Below are 13,670 nucleotides of genomic sequence, written 5' to 3'. Positions count from 1 at the left end.
GGTTCGGTCTCACAAGATTTGTCATCTGAACGTGCAAAGACCGGAAACCTCCCTAAAGCCCACTGTGCTCGCACATCTACGAGACACAGCGTTACACATGCACCTGTGAGTGTGTCACCGGGGTGCGTGCACTCACTGTGTAAGTAAGTCATCTTAATGCTTTTAGTTATGGAAAGTTTCCAACACACACACAAGGGGCGAGAAGGGTGCAGCCAGCTCCACCGTGCACCCACAGCCAGCCCCGCGACTGTCCGCTAGCAGCCCTCGTGTTTCACCTGCACCCCGCCCGCTGCCAGCACCCCGTCTCGTTATCTTTAAGTAAATCCCAGACATAATACTGTTTCATCCATAATATTTCAGAATTTTTCTCTAAAAGTTAAGTACTCTTTTTTGTTCAACTTAACAGTAATAACCTCTCACATCTAAAAAATTTACAAGTACCGCTTAACATCATTAAACATCCAGTCGGGCTTTACATCGCTCCAGTCGGCTCATGAATTTCTAAACTGTTTTCTAACTAAGTCGCTTCTAATCTGTGGGTCCCCTCATCCCTCTCCTTCTGCCCTGGACTCGGCCAAGCAGATCCTACTGGTGTCCGGACTGTGTCCTCAGCCCCCTGGACTCCTGTCAACAGGTGACTCGATCAAGGCGTCTGACCAGATTCAAGTTCAATTCTCTTGGCAAAAATACTTCCTCCACTGTGTCGCTGGCCGTCTACTCAACGACGCAGAGCATGCACCTGAGTCACACTCGCTCAAGGGCCTGTTTGGGACTTGTACACGGGTCACACACTTTACGTCTCGGTAACTACCGGCTGCTGTCAGGCTCACGAGGGCACAGAATGAGAAACACGGTTGTCTCCCTCCTCCACTGATGGAACCAGGGTTATTGAGGGGGGCCAGCTCCAGAGCTGGGCCAGGAGGGCTTGTGAGCCTGAAGGTAAGACACAGCCGGGAGGGTGGGAACCACCCCACCGTGGGGCAGCAGCAGACTGTGAGCCACTGAGAAACGCCGGCACCTACACTGCTGTGGACAGGAACAGACCGCTCGTCCTGACTGCAGAGGGCCAACCAGTCAGGATGGAAGGAGGATGGACGTGACAGCCATCGTCATAACGAGAATTCTTTGCAGAGTTTCTGGAAGTCCAAAATTACGTCCCTATGGAAAGTTAAAGGAAAAAGGCCTAAGGAAAAGTATGTGCGCCCCGCCTTCCTTACGATCTCACCAAAGTCCCGGAAGGCGGTGCCTGGAGCGTGGGGCTGAGGCCTGGAGGCCAGGGCCCTGGGCAGGTGTCACCCCCGCTCGGGTGCTCCTCAGAACTTGGGAGCACAGGCCCAGCACCAGCTTCGCCCCTGCTGAAGGGATCTGCCTTTTCACCTCCTTGCTCTTGGCACCGATGCTCCTTCCTGCCTGGTCCCTAGCAAGGCTAATCATGCTGGGCGTCGCTTGGGCGGTGAATTGTGCATATTTCTGTAAATACCCATGTGTTTATGTGGATGTCTTTGGTCAATGTACCTGAATTTCCCCCTGCAAATGACATAAACCCTGAAAGCTGAGGGACCATCTGGTTAAATGTCCAATTAAAACGTAAGTCTCAGGAGGGACCCAGGGAACCACGTGCACCAACTGCCAATTGGCTGGCAATTCCAAAGCTGCACCTTTAAGTCTCAGTTTGCCGTGTTACTTGCTTACCTACATGAAAGATGAATTTATTCTCTGATTTTACTAGAAGGCTGGGAAAGATGAAAGTGAGATTATCTTTAAGTGCATTGAAGTTCTTTCATGGAATGGGCTTCGCAAGAATCCCAGAATATTCCATATTCTTGAAAATAGATAAGCCATTTAATTTATTATCCAAGTCAGGTCACTGCTGAAAGTGAGAGGGAGCTATGAATGACTCCAGGTTAACAAGCGTAAACTGGATTGAGTTCACCCCACTCTGTCACCAGATCCTGTAGACTCTTGAAAGAAACCTTGGTGACGCCCTCAGTTATTCTAGAATATGCTGCTAACCCTTAAAGTCAGCAGGGGACAGTTTGAGTGTGGAGGAGGGTTAGAAGCCTGAATCTCCCTCAGCCGCACTTGGCCCTGACACTGACTTCTTTCCGTGGATGCAATCTCTCCACTGGAGTTTCTGCCCGTGAGCAGTTATTCCAAAATAACAAGCCAGAGGGGTGGGGAATGGGTGGGGTTGTGTTTCAGATGCAGGAGCCCCAGCCGGGTGGCTCCTGGGGGCCGTCTGGCCCCTGATGTTGTTTTCTCGGTCTCCAGTCCACTGCACATGCATCTCCATCCTTTACACACACGAGGATGGGCATGAGGACCGGTTAACACACAACTTGCTTTGTGTTTCCTCCGCAAGAAGAGTCCAGAATTTCTGACTGTACAATAACGACCAACGGAATAAATTCATCACAGTCACTGGGACAAAGGCAACCTCTTCCCTCTAATTAGTTAAGCCCTCTGCCTGTTCCCCTCTGACCCCAGGAATAAACCACTTTTCCCCAACAGTAACTTGTCTTCGAGAGCTGACCATCTGCACGGATCCTTTGGAACCACTGAATGGCACCAGTGATGGGGTCTGTTAAATCCCTGTCTTGTTCTCAATAAGAAGCTGAGTTTCTGACAGATAATGATCAAACCAGGGTCTGGAGCCAGACTGCCCAGATTTGAATGCTGACTTTGCCACTTACCAACCCCAAGCAAGTACCTTCACCTCCCCAAGCCTCAGTCTCCTCAGGTATAAAACAGGAGTAACAAAGCTACTATCTCGGAGGATTAATGAGATAATTCACGTGGAGGCTCGGCCTGGCCGGTAGTAACCACTCAAGAAGAGTGTTTTTATCATTGCTGTTGTCTGTCCCATGGCAACTGTGGTTGAATTAGGAGGCAACTAACTCTTTTGAATTAGCTAGAAATAAACCCACAAACCAATGAATGAGTAAGTATTATTCTAGGACCGAAAGCCTTTGTCATGGCAACATTAAAGTGCTTCGTGGGTATTTAATCCAAAATGAGGCTTTGTTCCAGTCCTGATAAAAATAAGGCTCAGACGGAAGGTGACCAGCTCCGAGGCTTCTCAGCAGTGACCAGACGTGAGGCGCGGGTGTCTGTGCCCTCAGGTTTCCCTGGATGCATCCCAGGGGATGCGCAGGGAACCAAGCGACCAGCAACACTACACCTGCCCCTTCCTTGTCCTGATGGCGACCCTTGGAGGGTTCTTTGAGGTGGGCAGAGGAGCGAGGAAAGTTGCTTTTCATCAATCCAACGGAACTATGCAAAGACCTGAGAACCAGAAAAGCAGAGGCCGTTTCTGTCCTCACGGCCTCGGACGAGTGTGAGTGAAAGTCTGCTCTGACGAGGGGTGAGTAAGTACACCTCTGGATGTCGTTCATAATATTTATTTTGGAAAAATATTTTAAAAAGGAATTTCTTCATTAACAAAACAGTAAAAAAAAAAACTCAAATAACATTTGCACAATATTCCATAAATACATTTATATACAAAAAAATATAGTCACATAGACCCGAAGTGCCTTTGTACATATTTACCAAAAATTTAAATTATAAAAATGAACATCACAAAATACTCAAGCTTTACAGATATCATGAAAAATATTTTTACAAATCCAAAAAATAACGCACATTTTTTTCCACCTAGAAAAAACACATTTTAGTATCAAAAAGGACAATAAAGGCAGTGTTTGTGATTCTAATTCAAGAAAAGACTGGCTCATAAGAATCCAAAATATACACTTCAAGCAGTGCGTGCTTCTTACGTAGTGATCAAGTCCATTCATTTAAATATATATCTTTTAAAAGCAACTGTCCATAGTGCAATGGAAACGTCCTAAAAGGCAGTGCGGCAGGCGCCCGGAGCGCCGGCCGGCCGGCCCTCGCGGGACGCGGGCCCGGCTTCCCAGCAGCAGGTCACGAGCAGCTCCGCTCCTCTCAGCAGCATCGTCGGGGACATATCCTTGGAGGGTCACGCATTCCAAGAGAAACGGGGATTCGCCACCTCACCTCCGCTTTACACCTAGAGGGGCCACGAGGCAGCGGGGAGGTTAGCGCCGGTCAGAGGCCCAGGCCCGACCCGGCCAGGCCGGGGTGGGTCGGGCGGCCGCGCACTGACCTCAGTTGCGATGACACACTCGTCCTTCTCCTCGGATATGACGTACACCGACTGGTACTTTGTGTCTTTCGAAGTGGAGTACACAGAGTCCGGCCTTTTTCTTTCAGCTGCTTCTCCACTAGAAGGGAGATGAAAGGGAACCACAGTCAACACAAGGAAACGTTTCTGAACAGGACAACGGCCAGAGCCCGGAGGAACGCAGCCAGCTGGTCCCCCTGCCCTGCCCAGCCTGGCCCGAGGCACCCCCCGAGGGTCGGGCCCCCTCCCCAGCTGGCCTCCCCGCCCGTCCCCTCTGGCCCACAGCACGCACCCCCGGAGGGTCGGGGCGCTCTTCTCCTCCCCCGCAGAGCCCTGGGGCTGGCACTTGGCATCACGCTTGCTGGGGGGCTCCCCGGTGGCAGCGGCACCCTTGAGGCCCTGCAGCAGCTTACAGCCCACGGCGGGGTCGCAAGCCTTGAGGCTGTTCTTCTCGGTGCCGGGCTCCGTGTGGAGGTCCACCTTCTTGTTGGTGTTCTTGATCTGCGTGGCCCCGATGACGCTGACAGAGATGTCCTTCTCCCGCTGGCGGTTGGCCAGGTTATTCATGGTCTCCGCCTCCGCCGGGCAGGGGTCGGCGGGCGGCCGGCGCTTCTGCAGCCTCAGCCGAACGCAGACCACGGCGGCGGCGCAGCCCAGGAGCAGCGTGAGGACGAGGACCACGCCCGCGCCGACGGCCACCCAGGGGAACGGGCCGGCTTGGCCCTCCGCGTACTGCTCGGTGAGGTCCACCACCACGGGGCCCGGGGGCAGCAGGAACTGGCAGTTGGGGCCCCCGTAGCCTCGGGCGCACTCGCACAGGTAGCGGAGGGCCCGCTCGTGGCAGGTGGCCCCGTTGTGGCAGGGCGCGTGCTCACACCTGCTGACGGGGGCGCTGCAGTTCCTGCCCGTGTACCCGGGGGGGCAGGTGCAGGAATACTCATTCGCGCCGTCCCGGCAGGTGCCGCCGTTGGCACACGGGGAAGAGGCACAGTCGTCCAGGTTGTCATCACAATGCCTCCCAGAGAAGCCGGCCTGGCAGCGGCAGACGTAAGCATCGCCAAGGTCTACGCACTGTGCACCTGGGACACAGACAAGGGCAGCGGCTTGTCACCCAGAAAATGCCCTGAAGCACGTGCTGCCCCGGCCGCTGCGTCACACACCAGAGCAGAGACACAGGGGCAGACCGGACAGAGGCCACCGCTTAAGACAACATACATCAAACACGAGCCCACAGCGAGGGCCGGGGTGGGACTTCTGGTCGAGCTCCATAAATTACATAAAAAATACAGGCTAATACCTCCTGACATGCACCGTGCAAAACGCTTTGCCTGCAGTGCTGCATTCACCTTCACAGCAAGCCAACAAAGGACCCAGTTTACAGATGAGGAAACCAAGGCTTAAAGAGGATGACGTGCTTGCCCACAGTTACACAGTTAGTGACAAGTAAGACTTGAAACAGAAAGAAAGAGAAAAGAAAAAAGGAAGGGAGGGAGGAGGCTGGGGTTTGGTCTTTGTCCTTCCAGAGCCAAGCCTGCTAAACCTCCCTATTCTTCCCCTCTAAACATGAAGCATCCACCGCTCTATTGGTTCAGTGGCTGGAAACAAACAGGAGAAAGAGCTTGACCCCAAGACTGCCACACCTTCTGTACAGAATATGGAGAGCAAAGCAAGCTGATTCCTCTCCATCGATTATCACACCCAACGCAGAAGCTCCAGAAGCTTCCAGAATGGTCCAGCCTGTCTGGGGCCCAGCTTCCCCCCTCTGTGAGTTTGCTTAGGGCATCCCACCCACTCGTGGAGACCGTACATCCTCGGCAGCAGACGGCTCTGCTTGGTGACAGAGCAGAGCTGGGCTTCCCTCCAAAAGCGCAGTGGCTGGGCTGGCGCTGGGGCTGACCCGCTGACGTTCGGAGTCTCGGGCACCCGAGGTGCCGCAGGACCGCGAGCAAGTCATTGCACCTCCACCTGAGCCAGGCCCTGCGGAGAAGGAACGCTCCTGCCTGCCTTCCTCGCTCCCTGGGTGCTTCCAGACTCGAGGATAAGATTGCTATGAACAGTTTCTCACTGTTCAGACAAAAGGGCTTCTGAAACTCAAGGCAACTCACAAAGCGATGAACTCAGCCTGAAACTAAACTCATGCGCTTCTGACGCGTTCTCACCAGTGTGGACCTCTGGACAAAGTCTCGGATGGGTCAGGCGGCCCCCTTACCATTGGAACAGGGTGAGGAACTGCAGGAATCCATTTTCTTCTCACAGTTAAAGCCAGAGAAGCCCCCAGGGCAGCGGCAGGTGTACCCTCCCTTGGGGTTGTCCGAGCACCGTCCCCCGTTGAAGCAGGGGCCGTCGGCACACACCATGGCACTCAGCTCGCAGATCCTGCCGTAGAAGCCAGGCGGGCAGGTGCAGGAGTAGCTGTTCTCGAGGTCCTGAGTAATGGAGAAGATGAAGAAAGCTTTCCTACGTCGTTGCGAGGGACCCACACGGTCTGTCTCAAACCAGGGTTCCCGGTTCGGCAGGAGAGCCCACGGTGGCCAGACTCACCGTGCAGCTCCCTCCATTCCTGCAGGGGCTGGCACTGCACTCGTCCACCTCCGTCTCGCAGTTGGCCCCCGTGTACCCAGGCCGGCAAGAGCAAGTGTAACTTCCCTGGCCCGTGTTGGTGCAGGTGGCCCCATTCTTGCAGGGCTTATGGTGTGTGCAGTAGTTCAGGTCTGTGAGGGTGGAGACAGGAAGAGGAGGAGAAGGGAGGCCCAGGGTTAAATTCGGGAGACTGTACTTCCCCGTGACAGAGCCAGGGAAGACAGGCTGCCTGGTGGGGGATGGGAGGCTTACCCTGGTTGCAGAAAAGGCCCCCCCAGCCTTCCTGGCAGTTGCATTGCCAGGGCTGCTGGCAGGTGCCGTGAAGACAGCCGGGGTACCGAATGCACTGGTCACAGTACCGGCCCTGCCAGCCCACTCTGCACCTTAGAGGAGAGGACAGAGTCAGTGGACGCTGACGCTACCGGGTTCCTAGCAACACCTTTCCCACTCATGAGAGACTGGCTTCCAACAGCATCAACACCGCTGGTTCTCAAATGAGGCAGGACACTGGACCGTCCTCAGGAGCTTTAAACCACATGGATGCCTTCGTCCCACGTCAAGAGCGTCTGACTCTGGGTACAAGGGCCAACCAGGGCAGCATCTCTAGGTAATTCTAACGTGTTGCGAAGTTTGAGAACCAACTAAACCCTCTCCTCTTCTGTGCCAATTCTTTTTAAATCTCCATCTGTAAGTTCCACAACCATCGAGGAGCTTAGATGGATGACAACCCTTGACCCTATGCCCGTCCATGTATTTATTTAGTAGAAACACAGAAAAACAGCCCCCTCCAACCAGCTAATCTTACCTGAGGTTTTCAAAAGAGCATCTAGAGATGCTTTACTAATACACTAGGTGTAAAAGGACAGCAAGAAAAAGAAAAGAGCAACTTTTGCAAACTTACTTGCATTCCCCGGGCTTGTCACAAAACCCATGCTGCTCATCGCACCCCGGCAAGCAGATGGCTGCAAGGAGAAAAGGCACAGGGTCAAGCCCACCAGAGTGGCCCCCAGCACAACAGGGCTACAGACCGCGCCCAGCTCCGCCACAGAGCCTCGCCGAGCCCCGGGCATCGACCGTCCTGCCCGGTAACCACCGCGGACTTCACTCAGCCCAGGAGGAGCATTCTTCTTAACACAGCGGCTCCAGGACAAAAGAGCGCGGAAGCCCACCCCCACCCGGCCCCTTTTCTTCTAAGAGAGGGTCAGAAGTCCTTCCCCCTCCTCCTCCCCCACTTCCCAATTCTATGCACAAAGCTCCACCTCTTAATACCCAGAAAGTGTGTGTGTAGATAAGGGTGGACAGCTGGTATGCAGAGTACCAGGGCCAGACAGCTGCTCTATTGTCTGTTCTCTCCCCGCAGCTGCCCCAGTGCAACAATACCGGCCTCCCCCTCGCCCCCCGCGCCCCCACCCCTCACACACACCCCAGCGTGTGCACCCCACACACACACACACACACACACACACACACACACACACACACACGTGCACCCTTTCCACCAATGGGCACAGGCGTGCGTCCCAGCCGCCTATCCCCGGAGAGATCTAATCGATGGCACGCGCGAGCTGGGGGCGGGGAGAGACTCCAGTGTTTGAATAAGAAGAAAAAAAGTTTAAGTTTATGGCAACCCCACGGTGAAGGAGAGGGAGGGTAGCCAGGAGGGAGGCGGCAGGCCGGCCAGAGGTCCCGGAGGGGGTGGGGAGGCTGGAGGCTGAGGTTTCGAGCTGGCTTCCTTCTCCTGGTTATGAAACTCATTAACAAGCCGCCCCACAAGTTTTAAAGACAACAGAGCCAGCTCAGGCCAAGACAAGCTCAAAGGAGCTGTGGAAAGCTGAGCAGGCCGAGCGACCATGACGCTGTAGGTAGGTGCAAATCAAAACTGAGAAAGTGCACCTCCCAGCGAGAGGTTCTGTCCTGCCAGAGAAGGTTCCCAGGCTCAGCGGCAGAAGGAAAGTTCCCTGGGGTTTCTGGGGAGCTCTAGGAGCCACCCCACCTGACACCTAGAGTGCGAGGTGGCAGTGAGGCGACTGGGGTCCAGCTGAACCAGGCCCAGGAGCCAGCTGGTCCGCACAACCCTCCTACTCCCCCTGCACCTGTGCAGCTGCCCCGCCTGCCTGCAGAATACAGAACTACGGGCAGGCAGGGCCTAAGTCACTCTTGTAAAGGCATGTCCCCCCTCCCAGGCAGGGTGCTATGTGAGCATCCCGCAAGCAGGACAAGCAGAGCCCTCCCCAAGCAGGGTTGACAGGCCCAGGCCTCAAAACACACCCACCCACGTCCATAGACCCTGCGAGTGAAAATGTCACGAACAGTGGAATGTTTTTAAACAGGCTGAGCACACCAACTCCGGAGAGAAAATGAAGCACTTTTCAATGAGAAGCTGTCTGGGCGAAGAGAACTCCTTTGGTAAAAGCAGGCCCTGCACACAGCCTCCTCTCTGTTCCTCCCTTCCTTCCTCCCTCCCTTCCCTCAGGCTTACTTCCTGACCCCTGGCCCTGTGTCCAAAATCCTCCCTGATTAAGAAAGGCAGCTTCCCATAGCGGAAGTTAAAACGTCTAAGTTGACCCCCACCTGCCACTGGCTAACTGTGAGGTCTCAGCAAATCTCTCTGGTTCCCCGGCCCCGGTTTCCCCACCAGAACATCTCTCCGGGGCTAAGGTCCCAAGATGCCAGCAGCTCAGAGACTATGTCCCCACCGCCGGGGAGCGCAGGCCCGGGGAGGGGTAGACCGAGGGAGTAGCGGCCTCCCGGAGGGACTCACGCTCAGTGCAGTACTGGCCTTTCCAGCCAGGGTTGCAGACTTTCTCCCCTCTCTCCCCGCAGGTGAAGTGGCCGAAGGCGTCGTCGCGGGGCCGGCAGAAGACGGAGCAGCCCTCCCCAAAGTAGTGTTCGTCACACACAAACCGGTAGGAATACTTGAGGTCTGTGCGGCCGCTGCTGTGCAGGTCCTGGGACCACTCCTCGCCCACCGTCAGGTGCCTCTGCGTGGCCAGGCGGCTGATGAGTCTTTCCGGGTTCTCTGCAGGAAGAGGACGGTCTGTTGGCTCTGACTGGGAACCCAGAGGCTTGGGGAGTGAGGGAGGTGGAAAGGATGCTGGGCGAGGAGGCTGAAGGCCCTTCTCCTCAACCTTCCAGAGCAACTTGCAGAATGAAAGATGCAGACGTTTGTTTCTGGGGAGATGTGAACTCAAACACATAATAACTGGAGACACAGTTTGCACAGTTTGGGAGTTTTTTGGTTTGTTTTTACCTGTTGCGAGGTCATCAGGAGAATCAGTGTGGAGAGCTTCAATGATCAGAGAGAAGGTTCCCTGGAGGAAGGGGGAAGAGACAGAAGATAAACCAGAAATGTTTAAAAAAGAATCAGAGCTTTCGGGACAACCAAGTCGTCGCAGATCTGTGTGCAGTGTGTCGTGGGGAGGGTCTCTGTACATCTCTTGTCTGATTTCACTTTCCTTAAGGAAATGGAAGAACATTTTAAAGAGTGGTTTCCTGACGTGTTTTTTCATCCTGTTAATACAGGATATCGCGGTAAAAAAAAAAAAAAAAAAAAGAAAGAAAGAAAAGAAAAAAGGAAAAACGATTGCGCGGAGCAGGCGGGGTTGGAGGGGCTTGTCTGGAGTCTTCTGGTGAAGGAGCCAAGCAGAGGGGGCTGGGGGCTGTCAGGCTGCGAGGGCGACTGAACAACTAGCCGGTCCACGAGCTGGGGAACTAGAACTTTCCCAAGTGAAAGGGCCCGTTCAACTTGGGGGCTAGGGGCAGAGACCGGATACGGAAATGTTCTGGGTCCTCAGCCTCTCTGCCTCACTCTACCTCGGCTGTCACCTCCCACACTCCCCCCACCCCCCACGCCGCCGCCGCCGCCGCATGCAGATCACTCGGGCGTGGAGTCAATGCCCCAGGCCCCCGCGGACCGCGGCGCCCACCTGCCCAGGCCCAGCCGCGCGCCCCCGCCGCGCCCCGGAGCAGGGTTGGCGGCCGCCTCCCTGCCCACCTGCCGCCCGCCCCGCCCGCCCCGCGCCCGCAGGTGCGGCGCTCACCGGCCAGGTGAAGCCAAAGGGGAAGCGGATGGGGTTGCTGAAGGCGGGGTCCGCGCCCGTGCCGTCCGGGAGGCTGAAGGAGTCGACGCCCAGCACCGGCGTGACGGCGCTGCCGTAGGTGCAGGGAGGCTCGGGGGACACGCTGGCCTGGTAGTGCTTGAGGCACACGCGGAAGAAAGTCCTGCAGGCGCACGGCGGCGGCCCCGCGCCCCCGCGGCAGCAGTTGCGGTTCCCCAGCAGCCCCTTCTTGTTGACGAACTCCTGCAGCTTCAGCTCGAACACCCCGGAGCTCCAGACCTGCGGGCGAGGCTAGGGCGTGGGGCTCCGGGCGCGGGGAGCCGGCCCGGCCGCGTCCTGCCCCGGGCCCTGCCCCCGCGCGGCCCGCGCCCCGGGTCCCCCCACCTGGCGCCACAGGGAGCCGGAGAGCCCCGCTGACAGCCTACCTGACGGCGCGGCCCTTAGGACCCCGCCTGGCAACTTACCTGGCACAGCAGGGCCGAGAGCACGGCGAGGGCCAGGGCGCACCGCCGGCCCATGGTGCACCGCCGGCCGCGCTCGCTCTCCTCGCGTCCCCCTTCTCTTCTGAAATCGCCAGGGAGTGCTCGGGGAGGAACGTGTCTCCAGGAGCGCGGGCAGGAAAGCGCCGCCGCTTTGCCTCGGGCTGGGATTATCCGGACTTCTTTCCTCAAGGGTCGGTCTCCGGCTCTTTCGGAGGCCGAGGTTCCTTAGATCCTCCCTGCGGAGGCGACTGCGGCTCCGGGGATGCGCGAGGAAAAAAAAAAAAAAAAAAGGGCTCCCCGGAGAGATTGCTTCTGGCGCGGCAACTTTCGGTTTTCCCCTCTTTCTTCCAATCCACGAGTAGGTAGGGGTCGTCTGCTTCCTGGTTTTGTCTCAAGATTCTTCGCAGGAAAAAAAAAAAAAAAGGGAAGAAAGAAAGAAAAAAAGGAGAGAAAGCGTCCAGCTATTCAGCCCAATTCCCAACGAGCTGCAGGGCTCCCCGCGAGTCCGATTAGCGAGCCGGGGTCTGGAAATCCCACGCGCGAGGCGGTAATCCGGCGCCGGCGGAGCGCCCGCGGGTGCGGCCCGGCCGGCTCACTCGGCGGCCGCGGTCCGGGGAGCGCCCTGGATCCGAGTTTTTCCCAGGGACCCAGCCAGTGCCATCCAGGTCAACACCCGGGGTCCCGGACCGGGTCCCGGCGGAGGCTGCGCGCCAGGCTGTGCGTCCGGTGCGGCGCCGGCCGGGGCTCCGCGGGCGCGCAGGGGCTCCGGTTCGCCCCGCGCCGCCGCCTTATATCCCGCCGGCCGCCCGCATGGCTAATGAGATGCAAATGAGCAGCCCCCCAATCTGGCGAGAGCTGTCACAAAGGAGCCACTTTTCCAAACCCTCCTCTCAATGGATCGCCAAATGGTCAGTGAGCTGTAAAATGTGCAACCCTCCTCCCCGCCCCCACCCTCCCCGCCCCCGGCCCTCCCCTGCCCCCGCCCCCAGCCCCCCACCGCACGAAACGCACTCATTTACATTCCTGCAAAACGTCCACCGCAAGAATCCCCTCTGCGCCCGAGGCTGGTGCCGCCGCCCGGGCTCCCCGGCGCTGCCCTCCCGGCCACAGGCTCGCAGAGGCCCCGGGACCCGCGGGGGTGGCGCTGCGCCCCTGCCCTGCCGAGAGCCACCCGGCGGGTGAGGCCGCGTCCGGCCTCGGGAACTCTCCGGTCGCCGCGGCGCCCGCCTTCGTCCCTGTTGCGCGCCGCGGCCGGGGCCTGGCGGCGGGGGCGAAGTCGGAGGCCCAGTTCCCGGTGGGCCGCCCCTTCTCCCGGGCAGCCTCTTCCTAAGGAGGAGTCTCCGGGGCGGGGGACCGGGCACGAGAGGGAGGGGGCAGGCTCGAGCGGCGGGCAGAGAGTGGCGAGAGGGCAGCGGCAGTTTCGGGAAGTTTGGGAAGGTCTGACACCCAGACGTCTCCGGGCAAGGACGGCGACTCTGCGTCTGGGAACACAGGGGCGAGCGCGGCGCCCCCGGGGACCCTGTTGCCGCGAGCTCGGGGTGTCCCCGCGCTGGTCGGCGGCCGCTGGGGGGCGGGGTCCGGCTAGCGCCCGGGATCCTGACGCCTTAAACCACCGCCCCCCCCCCCCGCCCCAAAAACACACACGCACCCTTCCGGGCGCTATTCTCGGCCTCCGACACCTTTCCTGGGTCTCCGGCCCCTTTCTCCTGTGTCTTCCCCCCTCGGCCTCCCTCTGCTTGGTAAAAAGTGAGTTTGGTGTGTGTCGTTCGCGTGGCTGTCATTAAGGCAGTCTGTTATTGTGCGAGGCTGAATCAGTGGCTCTTTGTGCGCTCAGCTGTATGGTAATGCAGACCGCACCTGCTCCCCGCACAATGCGGAGAGAAAGAGCTCCCCTCCGCGCGCGCCGCGGCCTCTGCAACAATGTCCGGCACATGTTCTAAAGACCCTCTAGCCTGGCCGCCTCAACCCGCAACCTTCGCACAACCATCACCTTATTAGGGTTTACACGTCCATCAGACACTAGAACTTTTGTTTTCTTTTTTTTCTTAAGGGAAATGAGTTTATTGGGAGGGCCGAGAACACACGTTATCACACAATGAGCTATCTAAATTGCTCTTATGCTTGCGGGCGCAATGCAGAGTTAAGGTGGGGCATGGACTCCTACTCCGGCATCCAGCTTCGTGCTGGGCGCACTTCGAGGTCTCTCTCCCACCCCTATGTGCTCCTCCTTCATTCCCGCCTCTCCCCAACACCGAGGGCAGCTCCATCCAGGACGAGCGGTGTCAGCGTTGGAGTACATGTCACTTTGATGGCGGCACAGCCCCAGGGCGCCTGGCCACAAAGGCCTTGCTCTAGGTGTGCTACAGCTGCCTTGTTAGTGGGAACGTGCACTGTCCTGGC

General features: G+C 57.6%; 1 protein-coding gene and 1 long non-coding RNA gene across 7 annotated transcripts; one reads left to right on the top strand and one right to left on the bottom strand.

The window, feature by feature from the left end:
- Positions 1-3,472: 3,472 nt before the first annotated feature.
- DLL1 (delta like canonical Notch ligand 1) lies at positions 3,473-13,197 on the bottom strand. 6 transcript variants are annotated; one of them, XM_082405377.1, is made up of 10 exons: positions 12,282-13,197; positions 11,253-11,669; positions 10,771-11,067; positions 9,492-10,041; positions 7,632-7,692; positions 6,983-7,113; positions 6,692-6,861; positions 6,360-6,576; positions 4,443-5,229; positions 3,473-4,250 (listed from the first exon to the last, which is right to left on the bottom strand). In XM_082405377.1, exons 2-10 carry the CDS (start codon positions 11,304-11,306, stop codon positions 4,037-4,039), a joined length of 2,481 nt encoding a protein of 826 aa, XP_082261503.1. In that variant the 5' UTR covers positions 11,307-11,669; positions 12,282-13,197; the 3' UTR covers positions 3,473-4,036. The 6 variants fall into 6 exon arrangements, with proteins under 6 accessions (XP_082261503.1, XP_082261504.1, XP_082261505.1 ...); XM_082405378.1 differs by having other exon boundaries at positions 12,290-13,197; XM_082405379.1 differs by lacking the exon at positions 12,282-13,197 and having other exon boundaries at positions 3,473-4,036; positions 4,133-4,250; positions 11,253-12,169.
- On the top strand, positions 8,200-10,217 carry LOC309634884. The gene is made up of 4 exons (XR_014248488.1): positions 8,200-8,592; positions 9,061-9,136; positions 9,554-9,636; positions 9,866-10,217. It is a non-coding gene; the product is annotated as an uncharacterized lncRNA (long non-coding RNA).
- Positions 13,198-13,670: the final 473 nt, after the last annotated feature.

This window comes from Balaenoptera borealis, assembly GCF_965194805.1.
Source record: "Balaenoptera borealis genome assembly, chromosome: 9".
Taxonomy (NCBI): Eukaryota; Metazoa; Chordata; class Mammalia; order Artiodactyla; family Balaenopteridae; genus Balaenoptera; species Balaenoptera borealis.
Note: the sequence above shows the minus strand (reverse complement) of the source record. Positions and strands in the feature narration are given on the sequence as shown.

What these genes read in the sequence shown, in the direction of transcription:
- DLL1 (XM_082405377.1), bottom strand. Translation starts at nt 11,306, where the DNA reads ATGGGCCGGCGGTGCGCCCTGGCCCTCGCCGTGCTCTCGGCCCTGCTG. An exon ending in GGGCCTTTTCTGCAACCAGG is followed by an intron (nt 6,862 to 6,982) that starts GTAAGCCTCCCA and finishes CCACCCTCACAG; the next exon opens with ACCTGAACTACTGCACACAC. An exon ending in TTCCTCACCCTGTTCCAATG is followed by an intron (nt 5,230 to 6,359) that starts GTAAGGGGGCCG and finishes TCTGTGTCCCAG; the next exon opens with GTGCACAGTGCGTAGACCTT.